At 38.1% G+C, this 23,223-nt stretch overlaps 2 protein-coding genes across 2 annotated transcripts in view; both read right to left on the reverse strand.

Moving 5' to 3' along the window:
- The window catches only part of LOC125480965 (dermatan-sulfate epimerase-like), a 167,759-nt gene that overhangs the window by 110,285 nt on the left and 34,251 nt on the right, over nt 1–23,223 (reverse strand). The window lies entirely within an intron of this gene.
- LOC109920370 (5'-nucleotidase domain-containing protein 1-like) overlaps nt 12,222–23,223 on the reverse strand; it is a 39,184-nt gene continuing 28,182 nt past the window's right edge. Inside the window, exon 3 of the mRNA XM_048597406.1 lies at nt 12,222–12,764. Within this exon, the coding sequence (XP_048453363.1) occupies nt 12,643–12,764 (122 nt within the window). The 3' untranslated portion in view covers nt 12,222–12,642. The remainder of the gene's footprint in view (nt 12,765–23,223) is intronic.

Raw genomic sequence — 23,223 nt, forward strand, 5'->3', positions numbered from 1 at the left:
GCTGTGTTCATCCAGCTCTACACCTTGTTATTCCATAAGAATCATCCTGGCTATAATTTCGAGAAGATTAAGTTTTAATTTATTTTTGTATTAGTTTGGTTTATTTAAGTGGGAGTCATATCTATTGGAACAGTATACCATTACAATGTTGTTTTATTCGGGAATAGTTAGTTGTTAAGGGGGAATTTTTCGGTTTGTTAGAAGTTCTGTTAATTTGTTAACTTAGAGTTAGATAAATAAATTGTTACACGTTGATTGTAGAGTGACTGTCAGGAGTTCATTTTATTACACCTCCCTTGTGTAACAATATTATATATAGAATATTATATTTTTTGCTCATAATTTTTGCAATCTTTATTAACTTTTTAATTATCTTGTGTGGGTTCCTAAAAAAAACTCCAACATTCTGGCCTACCTCTTATTCTTGCCACATTGTATGCCTTAATTTTTGATTGGATTTGTCATCACCACTGCCTGCCTGACTACATTTGTTAACCACCAATGGTTCACCCTTCTCATCAACTCTCTGTTTAAGGTCAGAATAATTTTTGGCTCAGCATTATGAAATAACAGTTTAAAACCCAAATTGCCCTCCCTCTCAATTTGTAATTTGACAATCTACATTTGAGCTGTATTTTCACTAATATCCAGCTGTGGTAAGTCAACTGATTTCCAAGAAAGCATGTGTATGTAGATTCTGAGAGGAACTTGCAACATAAGACATGGCCGATAATTCTAAACTCTACTTTCCTGCCAATTTCCCAGTCAATGGCAGTTTCACACTAGCAGGTTTTAGAAGCATTCCACTGTAAACCTACCAAAAGGAAAATAATGTAGTTCATGAATTGATTCACAATATTTGCATAGCACATTCACTTTTACCTTGTTTTATATTAATAATTGTCTTTGTGAATCATTATCATTTTATTGCATGAAAATCTCACTAGTGGTTCTAACATTGGATGTGAAAAACTGAAAGCATATTGAAATAAAATTTAGAAAGTCATTTTTATTTATTCACAGTTGTTACAAATACATATTTATATTTTGGAACTGCGTGAAAAACTTGAAAGTATAGAACCATTTGGACACTTTCTCAATTGAAAAGGATTTTTACCATGTGATTTCTTGAACAGTGAGGTTAATGCTTCAATTTGTGCTGTGAGTGACATGCTGTTTACTGGAAGTTAAAAAACTTTGAAGAAAAGACAAGCAAAGCATAGCGATAACAGATGAGAATTATGGCCCTTAATTGTTAAAAAAATTGGTTTTGGAAGAATGACCAGAATAGGCTTCTGTGCTGGAGGTTGCATAGTAACTCTTTCAGGAGTTAAGTTCTGTTTTCACAAACCTGGATGCTGTGGGAAGAAAACCCTAGCAGTTGTAAATTTATTTTTCCCTCTCTCAATAGAATTTCTTGGGGACCTGATAAAGTTTCAAAATATCTGATTACCTTATAAACCCTGACAAGCTAAACAATGAACACATTTTAAAAAAAAATCATACCCAGCTTGATTTCAATCTGAACTGAAGATCTTCTGTCAGCCTACAGCATTTTGATTTCATCAGCAAGAAACCCAGTGGGCCATGATTTAACAAGGCATTTAATTCTCTCCATTGTTCTCCATCTATTGGCCAAAAAGGATATTTTTCAAAGGTAATGTCTGCAGAGTCTGTTGTCTTCTGTGTTATGTGACTGTATCTTTTTGGAAAAAGGAGTATAGTTCTTTTGGAATATAGCTTACAAGTTAACTGTTTATGTTACTTCTTTTAAAAGTGAGTTTTATTTTATAAAACAATGGATTATTTGGAGTTCATTAAAGAAGACTGGTGTAAGTCTCTTTTATTCTGGATAACAGTACAAAAGGGACACAATTAGCCATTTTGGTGATTTGGGTAATGTATTGAGCTGGAGAGAAGATTTGGTTAGCATACTGGAAACAAAAGGTAGGAATAAGTTGGTCTTTTTCTAAATGGCAAGCAGTGATTAGTGGAGCAATGCAAGGATTTGTACCAGGACCCCTGCTATTCACAATATATAGATAAGAGAACTAAATGTCACATCTCAAAATTTGGGTGGAAGGATGAACTGTGAAGGGGATACAGAAATGTTGCAGTGTGATTTGGACAGTGAGTGGGCAAATGCTCTATAATGTGGATAAACATGAGGTTATCCACTTCGATAGCAAAAATAGGAAGGCAGATTATTACTTTAATGGCTGTAAATTGAGAGAGGGGAGTGTTTAACAACACCTGGGTGCCCTTATGGACCAGCCACTGAAAGTCAGTGCATACGTGCAGCAGGCAGTAAAAATGCAAACCGTACGTTGGTCTTCATAGTGAGAGGATTTGTGTGCAGGAACAAGGATGTCTTGCTGCAATTATACAGGGCAAAATTTCTACACCTGGAATATTATGTGCAGTTTTGGTCTCCTAATCCAAAGAAGGATGTTCTTGCTATAAAGGGAGTGCAGTGAACGGTAACCAAATTGATTCCTGAGATGAAAGCACTGATTTCTAAGGAGAAATTGAGTCAGTTAGGATTGTATTCACTGGAGTATAGAAGAATGAGAAGGGATCCCATAGAGAACTTTAATATTCCAATAGGGCGAGATAAGTTAGAAATAGGAAAGATGTTCCTGATGATAGGAGAATCCAGAACCAGGGGTCATAATTTAAAGATAAAGTGTAAACCTTTCAGGACTGAGATAAGGAGAAATTTCTTTATCTACAGAGTGGTGACCCTGTGGAATTCACTACCACAGAAAGTGGTCGACGCCAAAGCATTATGCATTTTCAAGAAGAAGGTATATGTAGCTGTTATGGCTAAAGTGATCACGGGATATAGGGGGAGGGTAGGATTAGGGTATTGATTCATTGAACTCCTGCAGTGTGGGAACAGGACTTTTGGCTCAATAAGTCCACACCGACCCTTGAAGCATCCCACCCATACCCATTCCCCAAACCCACCCAATCTATACATCCCTGGACACTACGGGCAATTTAGCATGGCCAACCCACCTAGCCTGCACATCTTTGGACTGTGGGAGAAAACCGGAGCACCCAGAGGAAACCCACACAGTCACGGGGAAAACATGCAGGCTCCACACAGACAGTCACCTGGGGGGGAATTGAACCCAGGCCCCTGGCTCTGCGAGGCAGCAGTGTATACGCTGAGCCACCGTGCCAGCCCAAACCCACATAGACATGGGGAGAACTCCCCCATACCGTGGATTCGAGCCCCGCTAACCACTGAGTCACCGTGCCAGCAAAGTTCAATGAGCTATTTGAGTTTGATGATCAGCCATGATCATACTGAATGGTGAAGGAGGAGCTGAATGGCCTACTCCTGCTCCTATCTTCTACGTTTCTATGTAATCAAGACAGTTATAATGATAGTGCAGCTGGTGGTGTAGTGGGTCTTGATTACTAGCATATTTTTTCTTTCACAATCTTACTACACCTATGAGTTGTGCATAATATGCAATTTTCTATGATTACAACAATTTATTTGAAGTTCTTTAACCATGCAAAGGGTTTGTGAATATCCTGTGAAACCCAATTAACTAAGATTGCTTTGTTTTGCATTTTTTGAAAATAGATTTTTTCCCATCTCTTCCCAAGCTGGTAAAATAGCAGTTCCATGAAAGCTTAGAACTTAGAACTAATGAAGAAAAGCAGCATCAAACACCAGGCACTTTATTAGTATTTGGGCAGGTAATTAACTGCTTATACAAAAATAAACATTATTAAACAATAACAGATTTCTGATGAAAACCAGACAGTGGCCCTCTTGTCATCTGGCACAAGACAGCTTATGCAGCCACAGGCTAAATCTAAAAGACTTTCAACTTTGATGAGGTAAAAGAAATCAACCACATCATTCATTTATGGTCACTTTTCAACTTATGACTGCAGGGCATTCTTGAATGGCTGGTTGGCAGTAAAATAATTTAGTGATTGACTTAAATGAGGATGAGGTCTTCTGTGACTTTTTTTTTGTTTGAAAATGACTTGTTTCTCTTTTACACCTTTGGAGTGGACTGACAGCTGGAATCTTTTTCTGATTGGAACTGCTGAGGAACAAAATACTGTGAACAGAAAAATTCTAGGAAGTGAATAAAAGCTTTTACAAATGTTGGTGAGTTTATGTATGTCATATCTATTGGTGATCAGTAAAAGAAAATCTTGCATTCCTGCTAAAATTTTCCACAGATCTATTCCAATTTTAGTTTCATATTTTCTTTGCAGTGCGTATGTTAATATTGGCAGTTCAAAGTAATGTTTTTGAGAAAGTCATAGATGTTATGCTTTAGCACACTCTGAAACAGAACAAGTTAACACTCCCTAGGCAGAACCATGGCACCAAGGATGACTTTCTTTAATTCGGGTGTTGTGGTCCTGAGGTGACTAAACAGTCCAATGTTGGATCCTCACACCTTGCCATGCTGTAGGGAAGGTGATGTTTGAAGGTGCATGAGGATGGGATGCTCAGGTTTTTACATGCTTCTGCTATTTTTGCTTGGTCCTCACCTGGACTTGTCAAGGACTTTGGAGATGAATGTCACCTTCGCAGGTGCTTTTTTTCAGTTTGAGTGACCTTAGGTGAAAGATTTCTACGATATTGCATTTTCTCAGAGAGGCTTTGATTGTGTTCTTGTTGCGTTTCCTCTGCCCTGCTGCTCACCATTTGCTGTGTTAAAGTTCAGAGAGCTTGTTTTGGAAATCTTGTATCTGGTGAAATAACTGCACAAAGGCCGGTATCCTGTCACCAAGTCATCCTTTATTTGCACATGGCAAGTCCTTGACACTGATTCAGTTTGCTCAGATCCAACTCTCAGAATGAACAGAACCTCAGGCATCCCTTTTCTCATCTGTCAGCCATGGCTCCCTGATTGGACCAGATTAACAGCCCCAGTCACCTGGCTGACTTCATTACAATCACTACATCAGAAATGCAGAAGATGTGCCCACCTAATAGCTGATTGACCATACCCAGCAACCTGATACTGGGGATGTTGGCTTGAGAGGGTACACTGCTATTGAGGACATATTCTGCCAATGGATCTGTAGGATTTTGCAGAGGTATCGCTGGTCATATTTCTCTAAACATTTGAAATGTCTGCTGTACAATGTCTCCATGTCTGCAGTAATGTTACCAAAAGCTTGTAGTATGTCTCAATCTAACTTTCAGGCCTATGTGATACTCTGCAAGCCTTTCACATGTCCATATACAATGGGTGCTAATGTTTCCTTCTGTATGTTTGCAAACTTCTGTTCGATCTCTGTTAAAGCTTTTGATCTAAAATATTTGATTTTCTGAAGAAGGGTCTAGGCCCGAAATGTCAGCCTTCCTGCTCCTCTGATGCTGCTTGGCCTGCTGTGTTCATCCAGCTCTACACCTTGTTATCTCAGATTCTCCAGCATCTGCAGTTCCTACTATCTCTGATCTAAAATAGATTGGTTTTACAGATGAATAAAGACTGGTTGTAATCCTGAATGATGTATCTGTGCATACTACAGTGAATAGTTCGGATTATAACATGCTAAGTCAGAAGTAATGTCTATTTAATCCTTTCAACAGCTGCAATCTGGTCTTGCCTCCAATACAATTGTTGGCCTTTTTACAAAAGCTTCTTTATGGATTAAGTAAGACTGCCAAAATTGGGGATGAACTTTCCCACTGTGCTGTGCATCATTTGTGCACTTTAGTGCTGGGTTCACTGAAGGCTTTTATCTCCCTTGGATCTACCATGGTGCCTCGTTCTTGGACAATGTGTTCCGTAAAGATGAACATTCGAAAGAACTGGCAGTTCGCATTTAGTGTAAGACCTGTGTTCTGTAGTGCCTGTAACATGTCCCTGATTCTCTGGTCATGTTCCTTCAACATTTTGCCATGCACTAGGATATCATCCAAAGGGTTATCTGTTGCCCTTTAGAAAATCTTTGGCACAGAGGAGTTCCTAAATAGTAGACAGTTGAAGCAATACCACCTACAGCATGTGATAAATATAATCAGCATCTTAACTCTTGGTCTCAGAGTGTATGCCAGAACTCATTCAGTTTTGTGAAAACATCGCTCCCTACCAATTTTGCCAAACTGTCATCAACAGACAAACCAGGATGGATTTCCCTCCTTTGTTTAAGAGAATTAAAGTTACTCAGAATTTTAGTTCCCCATTCATCTTGGTAGCAGTTATTAGCCCTGCTCATCATTGTGTCAGTTCTGTCACTGCTGATGTGACCCTGCTTTCAATCATGCTATCTGAGATTTTACTTTTCCTACCAAAGGACTAGAAATTTCCTGGGAATGTACACAGAGCTAGGTTGGCAACTTTTTGCACAGTAATGTGATACTCTGCTTAAATTTCCCTGAATCTTTGAATAGCTTTGGAACTTTTTTCTGAAATTCTCTGCCATTTTCAGTCTGATAAACTACATCTAAACTGAAACCTAGACAAATTTGTACTTTTCAGCTCAACAATGAGGTATTCTGATTCCCCAGTACATATAACGTTTCACCAACAATTTATACTTTGTAACTAAGCTTTGTGGTGATCTGCCCATGCACCTGAAGATCCAAGCTTCCTAGACCTTGCAGTTTGATGTTTGTTGGTCTGACTGTGACAAACTTCAGTTACGGCAAGAGATAACAAGAACTGCAGATGCTGGAGTCAGAGATAACAGTGTGGAGCTGGAGGAACACAGCAGGCCAGGCAGCATCAGAGGAGCAGGAAAGTTGACATTTCAGGTCAGGACCCTTCAGAAAATCTGTCTTGCCAGTATTAAAACAGATGATCCTGTGTTGAGTTTAAATTCTGTTTCAAACCTTGCACCTTCAAGTTAATGGTCTAGAATTCATTTTGACTCTTCGAACCTCATTTAGAAATACTGTCTTCACATTTAGTTCTGTAACTTCTTAAATTTTTCCCTCATGGTGCGATTTCCATTTCTCAGCAAGATGAATGCCCATTCTTGAGTTGTTGGATCAGTTTGAAATTTATCCCATTCAGCACAGTGGTTGTGCCACACATCACCATGGAAAGTACCCTCAACGTGAAGGTGGCATCTGGTCTCCACAACATCTGGGTGGTGACCCTTCTTACTGATACTGTCACATTGGTGGGACAGGCCATTCCCAGGAATGGCAATGGTGGTGTCTCAGATGTTATAAGGTATGATTCTGTGACATTGCTTGACTAATCTGTGGGACAGTTCTCCTAATGTTGGCACAATTCCCAGCTGTTAATAAGGAGGACTTTGCAGAATCAGTGTGTGTCATTGTCATTTCCTGCACCATGTTAGAATCTGTGTGCTCCATCTGGTTTCGCTACTCTTACCAGACTTTACAATAGTTATGTACAACTGAATGGCTTGCTAGCTCATTTCAGAATGAATGATGTTTTTGTGGATCGGGAAACATACGTAGGCCAGATTAGGTGAGGATGGCAGATTTTCCTGCTCTAAAGGATATTAGTGAATAAATGGAACATTACACTTATTTCAGTATTTTAATAGTCACCATTAGACTAGTTTTTAATTCAAGATTTATTAATTTAATTCAAATTTCATTGTCTGCCATGATGGGATTTGAACTTCTGTCTCCCAGAGCATTAGTTTGGGTCTTCAAAGTAATGAAACAATTATGCCAACATCTCCTCTGATGTATCTCTCCTGCCTATCCCTAAATTTCTTTTGAAGCTAAAGTATATGTTGAATACTTTAATAAAATGCATCATGCTTTGTCTTACCATAATATCAGCTAACATGTTGACTTAATGGTGCTGTTCCTTCACTTGTAAGTGTAAAGCTGTTGAAACCAAAATGGATCTGAAACAGTCACTTCTAGATCTCCCGCAATTGCATTTATTGTGGGTTTTCTGCATCATCAAACAGTTGATGTAATAGCAAAGTCGCTACTAAAGTTGCAATCCCAATGGATTATCATGCCTGACTGACCGGGATGAGTACTTCAATTTTTCAGTCTTTTGGCAAAGTGTGCAAATTTTGCCTTTTTCTTCTCCAGACTCCTGCCCTTTTGTAACTCATCTTCTAAGGTTCTTTTGCCCACCTGTGGTATTCTTCCTACTCTGTGGCCGTGTAATCAAAGTCTTTCAAGGTCTTTACTCTGCCTTCTTTGTCTGTTCTTTTCTCTGCTTTTTCCTCAAAGATCTTGAACCGTCTTCAGAGTCTTCTTTTTCACAGCTACACCTTTGAAATTTTTCAAGGTCTTCTCCTACCTTTGGTGTCTGCCCCTTTTAGCTGTATCCCTCGGACTCTACTCTATCTTCAGATCCTGGCTCTGGAGGTTTTGTTCCCTAGCTGCCGTCATGCTTTACTACTACCTACATATTGAGATGTTAGTCTGGATTATCTTGAGCTGTAGGTGTCTGCACAAACAGTGTTTTGAAGGTTGTTTGCTCTTTATCACTAAGGGTCTTTAACTTGTTATGTACTGTAACACTCCTTTATTTACATCTGTACATAATAGGTTATCAAACACAGCTCTCTAATGTAGTATCTAAGAATTCTCTCTTCACACACTCATTCTAGACTGGTGTCTTCTCTCTTACTGTTGTTATCATATCATCATGACTTACAACGGTCTCATTATACCACAATTTCTGACAGCCCCACAGTCCTGAGATCTGTGTATTCACTTAAAATCAGAGATACTATGAAGGTTTGAATTAATTCTTCAAACAGCCTTCAGTTGCCTAGGTCTTAAGCACTGACATTGTCTCCTTAAACTCATTTACCTTTCTTTCTTCCATTCATTAAGTTGCTGCTGTATAAGACTTTGATCATGCTTTTGGCCATCTGTTCTAGTGTTGTCAAATTGCGTCTTAAAATGTTCATTCAAAGTGCCTTGGTACGTCAACTATAATGTTGAAGTGCTTTACAAATACAAGTTTTTATTAGAAAAGCACTAACCTTCCTACTAATTTCAGCAATATTGCTGCTCTTTACTTGAATTGATTTTATCCTCATCTTTATAATCCTCAAAAGACAGTAAGGTCATCTACTGATGGATGACTCTCAATACTGTTTCTTGGTTATTAATTAGCAAAGGCATAACAGTAGAGTTGGATTCATATGGTTAATGTCCTGTTCCTAATGTTCTGAGGAATTCACTTTGCACCGGCTGTTTGCTCCCTCACCAACTGGGAAAACATAGATCAATACCTATAACCCACAATCCTTTGGCATTGCATTTTAGATACTTAATAAAGCAATACATTGCGGAACTGAATTTTCTCAATTTTTATCCAATCTAACATGGGCTATTTCCTCAGGGCAACATACCAGGCCTCTCAATTTTCAGATGCTTTCTATCATAAAGTCAGGAACAGGAATGACTGTGTACATAGCTCCATTGTAATTGCACTGACTAGGAAGCTATGCATATTGCATGTAGGGAACAACATCGAAGCTAGGGCTGATGAAAGACCAGAAAGACGTGCACTACACAAATGCCTAGCAATGAGCCTCTTTTGAAGAAAAAGGAAAGTGCAACCAGTTCCCCTGAACATTCAATGTTTTCACTATCACTGAACTTCCACCATTAATATTCTGGGCTACACCATGATTCAGAAACTCAAATGGACTAATTAAAAATAAAATGCCATGGCTAACAGGGCAGGTCAAGGGCCAGGTATTTGTAGGCAATGACATTCTTTCCAAATCTCAAAAACCCCACTGTCGCTGATTTGACACAAATCACAAGTTTGATGGTGTAGACTGTTGTTGCTGAGGTGAGTGAGACTTCAAAAACATTGAAGAATCTCCACAAGATACAGGACTTAGCAGTTTATTTTATTGAATGTCCATTCTTTGTCTTTAAAACTAACTTCTTACACCTTCCATATGTCATGGCTACAGTGTGTACTAACTATAGAATGCAACAATTCAAAAGTTCTCTTTGACAATACTTCCTAAACACACGATCTCCACCAGCTAGGGCAATAGCAGTATACACAGGGATTGCAGCTCCTTAATTGACACTGGGAAGATCCAGGAACACTGCTGAACAGCACTGTTAGGACTATTTTCATCATATAGCTGCAGTTGTTCAAGGTAGCTCACAACTTCCTCCTCAACAGTTATCAGGTATAGTCAATTAGTGCATTTTCATTGATACATTAAGAGTTAGATTTTTAATAAAATGTATATTTTATTAAGTGTTCAGCTTAGAGGGCTGTTGTTTGATACAGAATACATGTGGTGTTGTAGATTATGTGCAATTTAAACATAGCTTGTATACAGAGCAGATCACGTTGATTTGAAACAAGCCTGAGCTTTTTTGTGGTTGCAGACATGGGCTTCAATCGTGTGGCATTGGAGGTAAGATTTGGCAGGGCATGGAGAGCTGATGGTGGTTCTAAGTCCCTCTGTACACTGAAATCCTGAGCTCACTCAGTTGGTTGGTACAAGATTTAAAGTGTGCGACCTTATTTGCGCTGTTGGTGAGAGTATGTGGATAATAGAGCACACGCTGTGTGGAACAATGCAGCTCAAAGGACACCCAAGCTTTCCCACATCCAATTGAATTTTGTTTATCACATTTGCATTTTGGCAAATGATGACATTCATTTGCTTCTACTGTAAATTCTAGAGAAATCCTAGATAACGAACTTCCACAAGATTTGAGACGCACAGGTTTATGATTGAAGAATAAATTCACAAAGAAGCTAATTTCTGAAGAAGGGTCCAGACCCGAAACGTCAGCTTTCCTGCTCCTCTGATGCTGCTTGGCCTGCTGTGTTCATCCAGCTCTACACCTTGTTATAACAAAAAGAAGGGTCTGTTTTGAATTTGTTCCCCTTAAAGGAGACTTCCCTCTTATCCAGTGGGGGTGCAGAGAAATGGCTCCAGGTCTCTGTCCATATTGTGGTGCCACAGAGGTTGCAGGGGGGTTCCAGGGGCTTTCCCCATGGCCAAACCCTAACAATAGTAGCAGTTGGAGGCCGAGTGCGTCTTTACAAATAATGTAGGATGCAGTATTCATGGCATCCCACCACATTATCTGGTGACAACAATTTAATGCAGCAGTGGAAGGACCTTGGAGGTATGGTGGAATATTCTTCTATTTGGACCTCTTCATGTGTTCCAGGGCACGCTGAAGGAAAAGGAAGCAAGAGCAAACATGTTTGCTGAGCCCCTCCCTCCCCCCAAAGTGTTCCAAAGGAGATGGCCAAAAGTGGTTTCCTAAGCCTGTAGCGAAGTGCCTGCTTTTTGCTTGATTTTGTGAATGGGCTGTACTAGCTTTCTGAAGGTGTGAATTGAAACAATATAGATTTGTACTGAAACTGTAAAACTGCACATCGAAGTGAAAACATTTCCTCTGTGGTATTGAGTTATGGAACACCTTTTTTTTTGTAGCTTTTTATTTTAAGGTACAAAATCAAAGATGAAGCTGATGTTTACATATTATTGATTGATAAACAGCCCACATCACTTTAACAAAGTACGTTGAGATCAGAGTAGGATCTACAATTTGTTGTTGAACATGTTCAGACATATGTAGTTACTCAAAAGTGAAGCAGAAAACAATATGTGCATCCAACAACCGTAGAGGGCAACATGTTTCTACAAATACTATTTCAATTTAATCAACTGTTTGTCAGGTCTATTCACTAAATATTGAAAAATACTTTTAGTAATGTTGAAAATCAACATTTTCAAACCTTTTTTTACTTTGCACAAAACAATTGTTTTGTGTTGACTTTGTTCCCCTTTAACACTACTGTTATTTCCCATGCCTGTAAGGTTGAAGATGCCATGTCATAACAGATTACATATCATCCCCAGCAATCATGTTGGGAAATTCAACAATTAGCACTCAATTGATTTTTGCTGATTTAGAAGAGTTCTGTCATCTATTGGATAGAATCAGCAAAATAAATTTCTCATCCTCAACATCATAACTGTGTTTAAAGTGAGATGCTTATTTTGTACTGGCATTACAACAGTGTAGCAGGTTTCTAAATAGATAACCCAGCCACCAACCACATAGCAATACAGTTGATACAGCTTAGTTGGATCATGGTTAATATGGTCCATTGGTCATAATTTCTAAGACATCAGTTTGGTTGCAATGTATATAAATACAAGTAGTCTGTAGAATTTTGCTTGTTCACTTCATGAAAAAGCATATGGTAAACATTTTTAAAAATCTTATTAAACATACATGATCAAATAAATCACATCAAAACACGTCATTACACTATTTGGGTGTGACTTTATTGTGATCAAAATGATGCACTGTTCTTCTGACATTTTTCCCCTTTAAAACAAAAACGCGGATCATCAAACATTCTTCATTAATACAGTAGCCCCTGTATTAAATGGAATGACTTCCACCATTTTTACAATCAGCAGGCCTGGACTATATTTAGACCGATTAATGCTATCCTTAGAACCAATAACACTGAAAGAGGAATTTTTCTTTTTATAAAATGAAGATATAACAGCTTTTTCAAAAATAAAACCATCAGCATAGCTGATTCTAAATGCACTTAAACAGTACAGAAACTTCTTTTACGGAGGTAACGCACAGTAGCCACACTAGAGACAAAACATGTGTTGCTTCGCAGAGGATCTTGCTTTTCTTCACAGGCTGAGGTAACAGCTTTTGCATGCTTATTCTTGTGTTATTGGTTCACTAGGTCTTGGAACAAGGGCTGCAGGAGGCCTCGGATAATAACCTATGAAACTCGGTTTATCTGGACAAAACCTGGGGAACTTGTGGTCAAGTGACAAGTCTGCAAAATAAAAAACAAAATGAGGTAGTACCTGGGACTAAGTTATTTTCATAAAACCAGATTTTGTAAATACAGATATTATGTGATAAGAACAGTACATCATATTATACAGAAACATAAAGTTCCAATAAAAGCACCCGTATTGCTGAAATCAAATGTAGCTACAACACCATGATGCTGCTGTCACTTTACCAAGACATAATTCCATGAATTGGATTCAATGATACACCTGAACTTGCAGAGACCACATGGAGTGAACCCACTTAACTATAGCAAGGCAGTGGCACAGTGGTGATGTGGACTAATAATCCAGAAGCTCATGCTAGTGTTCTAGGGATATGGGATTGAATCTCAGTAAAATCTGGGACTATTTAAAAAAAAAGACTAATTTAATAGTGACCATTGTTGATTGCTGTAAAAAAAAATGGTTCACTCATGTTCTTTAGAGAAGGCCTGCATATAACAATGTCGTTGACTCTCAACTGCCTCTGAGCAAGCTATTTAGTTCAAGGACAAAAAGGAATGGGCAACAAATGCCAACCTTGCCAGTGACACTCACATCATATGTGAGAAAAAAAAGTGTTCCTTACAAGTAAATCAGACAGAATACCTGCAGAAATCACAATGACCAAGGTACCTTTCTAATCTTATTAGAAACTGCAAATAACTATTTATCTTTTAATCATTAAATCAAATCATCTTCTGTGGGCACCTTGTTTGTGTAACCACCAACCAAATGTGACTCAATATCATTGACATCTGTTAACTCACTTTTAATTGTTAGGTAACATTACAAAATCCAACTGTGGTGAATTATAGAAAGCTGGCATGTGATAAAGCAAACAAAGCACTTGTTTACTGGTCTGAGTGCTAAGATTGTTATAATACTATTCTAACCATATGAACGAGGAGGAGGAGTAGGCTTTTCAGTCATTCAAGCTGGTCATTCTGTTCAATTAGCAAGATTATCTGATAACAACTTCATATTCCCACCTACTACCGATAACTAACTTTCACCTGTTTTGATTACCAAGAATCTATCCAATTCTGCCTTAAAATATCAAAAGACTCTGCTTCCACTGCTTTTTCAGGAAGAGAGTCAAAGACTCATGACCCTCTATGAGTAAAGATTTTATCTTATTTCTGTTTAAATTGGGCAACCTCTGATTTTTAAACAGTGGCATCTAATTTTACATTCTCCAGAAATGCAAACATCCTCTCCACATCCATGCTTTCATGGCCTTTCAGGATCTTACTGGTTAATCAAGTCACCTCTTCCTCTTCAAAGTCCAGTAGATACAATCTTAGCCTGTCCAATCTTTTTTCTCATAAGATGATCTACACGCTTCTAGGATAAGTCTGGTAAGTATTCTCTGAACTGCTTACAACACATTTCTATTTCTCCTCAAATACTGTGCCAAAAAGTAAAAACTAGTAATCCTGGCAAATGAAACACAATGGTCCAATTCGTCTTGCATACTTCAAAATGGACCTACAGTATGACTAGTATTAGAAGTATTACTAGTTTTTCCTTTCTGGGTGATCAATACTGTACACAGTACTCCAGACACTCTGAACTATAATCTCCCTACTTTCGTATTCAATCCCTCTCAATAATATTATTCTATTGACTTTCCTAATTACTTGCTGTACTTGCTCTTTTGTGATTCATGTATTATGACACCTAAGTCCCTCTATAGCTCAGGGCTCTGCAGTCTCTCATCAGTTAAATGCTTCTTCTATATTCCCTCATACAAAATGGAAAATTTTACATGTTTCACTATCATAATCTACTTGCTATATCTTTGCCTGTTCATGGAGCCTATATTCTCTTGCAGCCTTATGTTCTCTTCAGAATTTATTTTCCTATTTATCTTTGTGCAACTAGCAATTTTGCCAACCAGGTCGTTTGCCTCTTCATCCAAGTCATTTATATAAATTGTGAACAGTCAATATCCCAGCACCCGTGGCACACTGCTTGTATATCATACCAACCTGAGAAAGACTCATTTATGCCTATTCTCTGCTTCTTGTTAGCCAGCCAATTTTCTATTCATGCCAATATACTACACTCTACAGGATGAGTTTTTATTTTCTCCAATAACCTTCAATGTCGCATTTTATCAAACATCTTCTGCAAATCTAAGTACAACACATCTTTTAACCACAACACATGTGCCTTCTTCAAAGTAGTCCATAAATTGGTTGAATATGATTTCTCTTTTACAAAACCACGTGGGTTGGGGGGAGGAGGCAAGAGAATGAGTTTGAGAATGTATCAGCCATTACTTGATGGGCCGAGTGGCCTAATTCTGCTCTTATATCTTATGGTCAATAGTCTTATGTTGACTCTGCCTGATTAAATCTTATCTAAGTGCCCTGTTATAACTTGCTTGATAATAGTTTTTACTTTGCTATAACTGGCTTTCTTGCCTTCCATCTCTCCCTTTCTGAATTGAGGAGTTATATTTGTTATCTTCCAATCTAATCAGACCAGGGAGTTTTGGAAAATTAAAACTAACACATTATCTCATTAGCCAATTCTTTTAAGACCATAGTTCATCAGGACACCATCACATGTCTGTCTGAAGCTCCATTAATCTACGAAGTAAAAATTCTCTGATGGTTTTCATTCTTTTCTCCCTCCCTCCCATTTCTTGTTTTATGACTACTTCTGGGAGCTAACTTATATCCTCTATGTGGAAGAGTGATGAAAAATACCTGTTCATTTCATCCGTTTCCTCTATTTTCTACTTTAAATTCTCGAGACTCACTTTCTAGATCACCAATGCATGCGTGATTAATTTTTTTTTACATATTTACACAACTTTACTAACTGGTTACATATTTCTGGTTGTTTTATCTCAAACACTTCTTTCTGTTTCTTCAGCTAATCTTCCTTTTTTTTTTAAAACAAAAAAATTCTGCCCAATCTACCTCTCTTTGCTCAATTCTACGCTGCTTCTTTGAGTCTGATAATATCTTTAACCATTCCAAATAAATTTGGAATTTTTCTGACTTGTTGGAATGTATCTATTCTACATGTTCTGAAATGTCCTCTTAAATGTCTATATTGCATCTCTACCAACTGATCCTTTCTTCTGGTTTGCCAATTTACTTTAGTCATTTTTGCTTTCATGCCCTCATAATTGCCCTTATTTAAGTCAATAAAATAGTCTGGGACTCATCTCTCTCCCTTATACTGAATGTTAAATTCAATCATATTATAGTTGCAGCTGCCTAGGCACATTAATTAATCCTATCTTATTACATAATACCAAGTTTAGTAAATTAAACTAAGTTTAGTTCTTCAGAAAAGTCAAAGCAGACTTTAACACTGTTTCTCTCTTCACAGATGTTACAGATCTGCTAAGTTTCTCCAGCATTCTCTGCATTTGTTCTGGTATATCCTGCTCTCTGTTCACCTCCAGAACATGATGTTCTAAGAAACTGTCCTGAAAATATTCAATAAACACCTCATCTAGGCTACCTTTGACTATATGAATTTTCCAGCCTACATATCAATTACAATATCCGATGATTATTGACTTGTCTTTTGCATAATCACATGGTAGGATGGAGAATAATGTAAGGGGTATGTACACCACCTCCACAAGTGACTTTTTGCTTTTATTGTTTTACATCTCTACCCAAACCACTTCCATATCCTGGTTTCCTGAACTTACATCATAATGCTATATTGTGCAAATACCATGAATAAGCAACAGCGCCAATTCCTCCCACCTTTTCTTAGCTTTCTGTCCTTCTTCGATGTCCTGTACCTTTCAATATTCAAGAACCAATTCTGGTCACCCTGCAGCCACGTCCCCAAAATTAGTACAAAATCACACTAATTTATTTCAATTTATGCTATCAGTTCATCTGTTTTGTATGATTGCTGTATGCATTCAGATACAGAATCTTTTAGTCTTTTCCTTTGTCTTCTTTTTGTAACCTCTAACCTCTTTATATAATCGACTGTTGATTTGTACTCTTTCCCTTCTTTTCAAAAATTGTTTATCACTTTGCATATTAATATCTTTATTTTGCCTTGTCTCTACTCTTTGATCCATTATATCTTCCTAAATTTCATTCCTTGCCCCTACCATTTAGTTTTAAATACTCTACTTCCTTAGTTACGCATCTTGCAAAAGCATCACCCCCAGCGCAGTTCAAGTGGTGACTGTTCGAGTGATACAGATCTCACTTTCCACATATTGTGCCAAGTCAATGCACATGAACTGGAATCCACTTCTCCCACATCACTTTTTGCAGCGTGTATTCATCTCTGTAAAATAATTTGATCCATTCCAATTACTATACTTCTTAATTTGGTACCTTGCCCTTCGTAGTGCCTATGCAACACCTGTTTTGTCCAGCCTATATCATTGGTACCTGCATGGACCACAACAACTGTATCCTCCACCTTTCACTGTAAGATCCTTTCTAGCTCTGAGCAAATGTCCTGAAACTGGAATCAAGCAGGTAGCACAGCCATCTGAACTCGTACCCTTTACTGAAGTCAATGGTGTCAATCCTCCTGGCTCCTTGTTAGCACTATATTCATTTATGTTTTGCCCAATTAATTCCTTCTCGTACCATGGTGCGATGGTCACTTGGCTCATCCACCTTGCAGCCCTTAGTCTCACCAAAACAAGCTGAAAGGTCGTCAAACCTATTAGACATTTGCAAAGGCCGAGGCTTCTGGGCTCCAGGTTCCTTTACCTGCTTCACTAGCTGTCAAACTCTCCTGTCCAAGAACACAGGCCAATTCAGGGCACCATATCGTCAGAAGTACGATTGTCTTTAAGTACAAAAACTCCAGGAAATTTGCTTCCTTCCTGATGTGTTGCAGTGTCCGTAGTTTAGCCACCTTACTTTGAGCTGAAGGCGCTTGAACTTTAAGCACCTATTGCAGATATGTTTGCCCTGGATCATACTGGCATCCAGGAGATCCCACATACTGCAGCTGTGACATACTTCCTGTGCTGCCATCCTTGACGTGTTCTAACTGGCTACTTAATTTATTCTATTCTGTATTTCCTGCTCTATTTGTATATTATTAACCGTACCACCAGCTGCCAAATTATTTTGGACTTGAGTCACTTCCTCGATACTCACCAAACAATCAGCTATTTCTCTTGTGGCAGAGTAAGAGCCAATTCTTGGAGGCTGAAAGTATTAGGAAAAAGAGAAAAAAAACAAAAACAAAGAAGCACCTTTTGCTAAATCGCCCAATTCCCAGCACTACATTGCAAGCTGCACTCAAATACAAAATCATACTAAGTTGGCTAGTTTATTAGCCATATGTTACTAACACAAAAGGCCTAGCTAACCCAGTTACAGAGAAGCTGGTTTTAGCTGGATCTTTGATTAATTAAACCCAGCTGCTCCTTCACTAGTGACCTTGTTAAAGCCCTGCTTAAGGCTGACATTTTTATAATTCAAACTGGAGGTTTAAGTTAATTGCCAACTACGAACAAACAAATCTAGATTTATACAACAAGATTTAGATTCTCTTACCAACTGCCACCAGAGCTGATTTTATTTCAATGTTGTGATAGTATAGGTCAAGCAAAGCTGTAAAAGCTAAACTGATTACTTCAATAAATTTTTAGTTTGAATGAGAACTTACTGGACTAAATACTTTAATAAATTGTTACAGTCACATTATCTAATCGGTCTCTTGAAAACAAATAGGGGAAATGGCATAAATTTAGTCTTAAGTGCAGCTGTTCTTAAAACATTCTAACCACACTAAAACGAATTGGCAGAGGTATCACTTGTAACCAATATCCAATATATTCTCCATTAGTCATCTTACTATCCATGGAGAATTGCCAGTGTTTTATAATGCTTGGATGAGAGCAACTGAAAATCATTATATAGCATTGTTTCATACATAAATTCACTAATAAGCAAGTTAGCCATCTAGGAACATCAATTATCTTATTTTTTTGCAGCAATATAACATAATTTTGCTGTAGTTTAATCAAAACTAAAATGAATTAAGAGATATTGGTTGAGAAAATGACAGCAATATCTGTGGCGCTCCTGTAGTATCCACCCATGCCACAAATCTAAATTATGTGCAGCCCTATTTGAAATATTAACTGCAAACTGTGATAAGAATAGCAGTTGGGTTTGGTTTTGGAGGGAATAGACTAAGGGGAAACAAAAACAAAATGGGATGGCAGTAGGCCTGGTGATATATGTAGGGCCAGCAGAAGTATCAAGACTCCAAGTAGTACCATAAGAAAAATCTTTAAAAAAGGCAAATATTTATTTTTGCTGTATGGCCCTGTGTGCTCCAAAAACATCTCTTATCACCACCCATTTCTCCAATAATTGAAGTTGGATCCTAATTTATCTATATTGGATGGGAGTATTGTCAATCCATTTTAAAGGTGTAGCTAAAATTTCGATTTAGCAGGCAAATGACAGTTTATCATTTCCAACAGATACACACTCTTCTCTTCACTAGTTTTTCAGGCAATAAACACATGCTGTCAGTTGTAAATCCTCCTGCCGCCTCACCCATCTTGTCCTAATCACCAGCGAAGGAATAATGTTAGAAGTAACTCCATAATTTAAATTTTAATCCACCATTTAACATTGGACATCTTTGTTCCAAACAGGTCATTAATTATATTACTGAATACATTTCATTGTATCCACAGAGAGGTCTGAACAAGTCAAAAAAGTCATGCTTTCAATGGAAATGAAACACAAGATTGCAGATCCAATTTCAGCAGAATGACTTCCACAGATGTGGGAAAACTTGAATGCAATTTTTGGTAAGAATCAGATATGTTATCTTCTGACTGACATTTTCTCTCAACTTTTCACATTGTTTAAGGCTCTTCTCACATCCTTAGTCCTAGTCTATGGACGATTGTAGAATTTCCATTCATGAAGAATTTTGTAATGTCCTTTTGTGAATTTGCAAATAATTTGAAAAGAATGTAACTCTGTAGCCTGACCAATTCAGAATTCATCATGACTGATTTGGCAAAGTGCACTATATGTAAATTAAAAAATGGATTAGACAGAGCAGTAAGTGATGGATAACTTTTAAGCTGAGGATCTTAACTTTATGCCTCCACTTGGCCATTAAATCAAAACCTAGATTTTTTCTTTTCTGCTTTGTTTCAGAATTACAAGAAGATGAAAAATAAACGTGAGGCAGGATTTTTCCGGAAATGACAACCAAAGCCTTGTGTTAGAATAACAGGCTTGTAGTTTGTACGGTTATCAGTTTCCAGTACACTATTCCATTGGTTCTTTTACTCCCCTCACAGACTAACGAAGGACATTGACTGAAAATCCTCAGGGTGGGGCATCTGCAATTAGGTGGCTAGTGAATTCAGAAATATATAAAAAGGTAATAGAGTGAGAGGAAATGTGAAAGGAACAGAGAAGAAATGAAAGAGGAAATAAAATAAGGTTTCTTAAAATCTGAGAACAAGTGTGAGGATGCAACAAAAACTTACCTGCCTTTATAAAAAGTTGTCATAACTGAGAACTAGATTGAGACCATATGTAATGTGCTGCTATATATCTAGCATAGAAAAATACATCTTGAATCTGTTGGACATCATTCTAGGAATAAAATGATACATCACAGAAGGAGGCCAGTCCACCTAGGATACCTATGACTATTCTTTTAAAGAGCTGAACAATTGAGATCAGTAAGGGGCATGTTCATGATTGATTGTATAACATTTAGTACAACTTGCAACTTCTCAGATACCGAAGGAGTCTGTGTCCATATGCAGCAAGACACAAACAACATCCAGGCTTGGGTAGATGTGGCAATGTAACACACAAATGCCAGACAATGGCCATCTCTAACAAGAGAGAATCTGAGTATCTCCCTTGTTGTTCAATGGCATTGCCATTGTTGAATCCTCCATTAATATCATCCTGGGGTTTGCATTTGCCAGAAAATGAACTGCACAGGTCATCTAAACACGGCGGTTACAAGAGCAGGTCAGAGGCTAGGAATCTGGTAGTACGTAACTCAACCTCTTGTTTTCCCAAAGCCTGCCCACTATCTGCAAGGGCAAATCAGACGTCTAATGTAATACTCCCCACTTGTCTGGATAGATGTAGCTCCAACAACACAGGAAATTTAACATCATCCAAGATAAAGCAGCCCATTTGATTGGTCCCACATCCACATTTCAACATTTACTCCTTTCACCTCCGATGCACAGTGGCGGTAGTGCATACCATATACATGACATAATGCAATAGCTTACCTTGGCTCTTTCAACAGCACCTTCCAAACCTGCGACAGCTAGAAGGACAAGGGCAACACATTTTTGGGAATAGCCCACTCAAATTCCCCTCTAAGTCATTAACAATCCTGACTTGGCACCATATTGGCATTCCTTCATTGTCACTAGGTCAAAAGCCTGCAACTCCCTTCCTATCAGCACTGTAAGTAAACCTACATTTCGAGGATGCAGCGATTCAAGAGTTGTGTCGCATTACAGAGAAGAAAGTAAAAAGAAGTGATGGCATGTTTATCTGGTCGTGATTAAATATAACACTAAAGTTACGAGCAGTCTAGTTCAAACTTACACATTTCCCATGGACAGGTTTGAGTCAATGGCTGAGGACTGCTATCTATAACAGAGACTGAAGACAATGGCTTTGGTCTTCCCAATATTTAACTGGATAAAATTTCTGGTCATTCAATACCAATGTAAGATAAGCCATCTGACAATGTCGCAACAGTGGAGAGGTTGTGTTGAGGTGGATGTGGGTCTCATAGACACTGAAAATATACAGCACAGAAAATTTCGTCAGCATACATGTGAAAACTAATGCTGTGTTTTGGGGTGATGTCACCAAAGGCAGCATGTAGATGCAAAATAGGAGGGATGCAAGGATGGAACATTGGGAGACACCTGATGTAATGGTGCAGCGGTGGGAAGGTAAATCATGGCAATGATATCCTGCCTATGATTAAACACATAATTAGGTGATGTAATCTCAACCAAGTCAGTGGAATTGGAAAGGCATTTAAGATGGATGATGTTTCACACTGTGTTGAGAGTGACAAAGAGGGAATATTTACCAGAAACACAATTTTCTTTACTTTTATTTAAAATAAAACTCCTTCTCACACTTTTGTCAATTACCTTAAATCAGATGGTTCTGGTCACTAACCCTTCTGCCAATGGAAGCATCACCTTCATATCTACCGTGTAAAATTTTGAACATCTCTATCAAATCACACAGTCATAGAGATCTACAGCATAGAATAAGGCCCTATAGCCCATTGTGTCCGTGCTCATCAAAAACAGCCACCTAATTATTTTAATCCCATTTTCCAGCACTTGGCCCCTTGCCTTGTATGCCTTGGCATCGCAAATTCACATCTAAATACTTCTTAAATGTTATGAGGGTTTCTGTCTCTACTATCCTTACAATCAGTGAGTTACAGATTCCTACCATCCTCTGTGTGAAAACATTTTTCCTCACATTACCTATAAATCTTCTGCCCCTTACTTTAAATCTATGCCCTCTAGTTACTGATCCTCCAAATGTCTCCTCATTCTTCAATCAAGAACAATAATCCCAGATTTTACGATGTTTCCTAATAATTGAAGTTCCTCATCTCTGGTACCATTCTCATAGATCTCCCAGCATGCTTTCTAAGTTGTCAGTTTTCTTCCTAAAGCTTGGTGCCAGAATTGGACAGAATACCCTTGCACGATCTAACTGGTGATTTCTAATGGTTCAACTTAACTTTGTAACACTTTTACTCTTATTTATAAAGTCAAGGATCCCACAGACTTTGTAATAGCCCTGCAAACATGTCTGGCGACCTTCAAAGATTATTACAAGTAAGGTTTCAGGTCCCTCCACTCCTTCATCGCTTTAAATGGTACCACTTAAGTTATATTACCTCTTGTCATTCTTCCTTCAAATGTATCACTGCACATTTCTCTGCTTTAAATTTTATCTGTCTATATTACTTATTGATGTTGGTCTGAGATCTGTTACTTTTCTCGTTGTTTATTAAATTTCTGCAGTTGGTGTCATCCAGAAATTTGAAATTTTGCCCTGTGTCCAAGTCCGGGGCATTAATGTATATCAAAAAGAATAATTGAAGTAAATTAGTTACTTATTGCAACCTCATCAGCAATTCAAGGCACAGAAAGGCCATCCTCCACAACTCATGATGGTTATATTAAGCAGTGAGTTCAATATGCTGCTGACTCCTGATTGAAAACTCAGTTTGTCCTCCAGTGACATTTCTCACTTAAAATGTATACCAGGCCTCCTCTCAAAATGTGCTGCTTGTTAACCTGTCATATCAAAATAAGAGACAACAAGGTGCAGGGCTGGATGAACACAGCAGGCCAAGCAGCATCATAGGGTCTAGGCCCGAAACGTCAGCCTCTCTGCTCCTATGACGCTGCTTGGCCTGCTGTGTTCATCC

The sequence above is a fragment of the Rhincodon typus genome, chromosome 5 (genome assembly GCF_021869965.1).
Source record: "Rhincodon typus isolate 14 chromosome 5, sRhiTyp1.1, whole genome shotgun sequence".
Lineage (NCBI taxonomy): Eukaryota > Metazoa > Chordata > Chondrichthyes > Orectolobiformes > Rhincodontidae > Rhincodon > Rhincodon typus.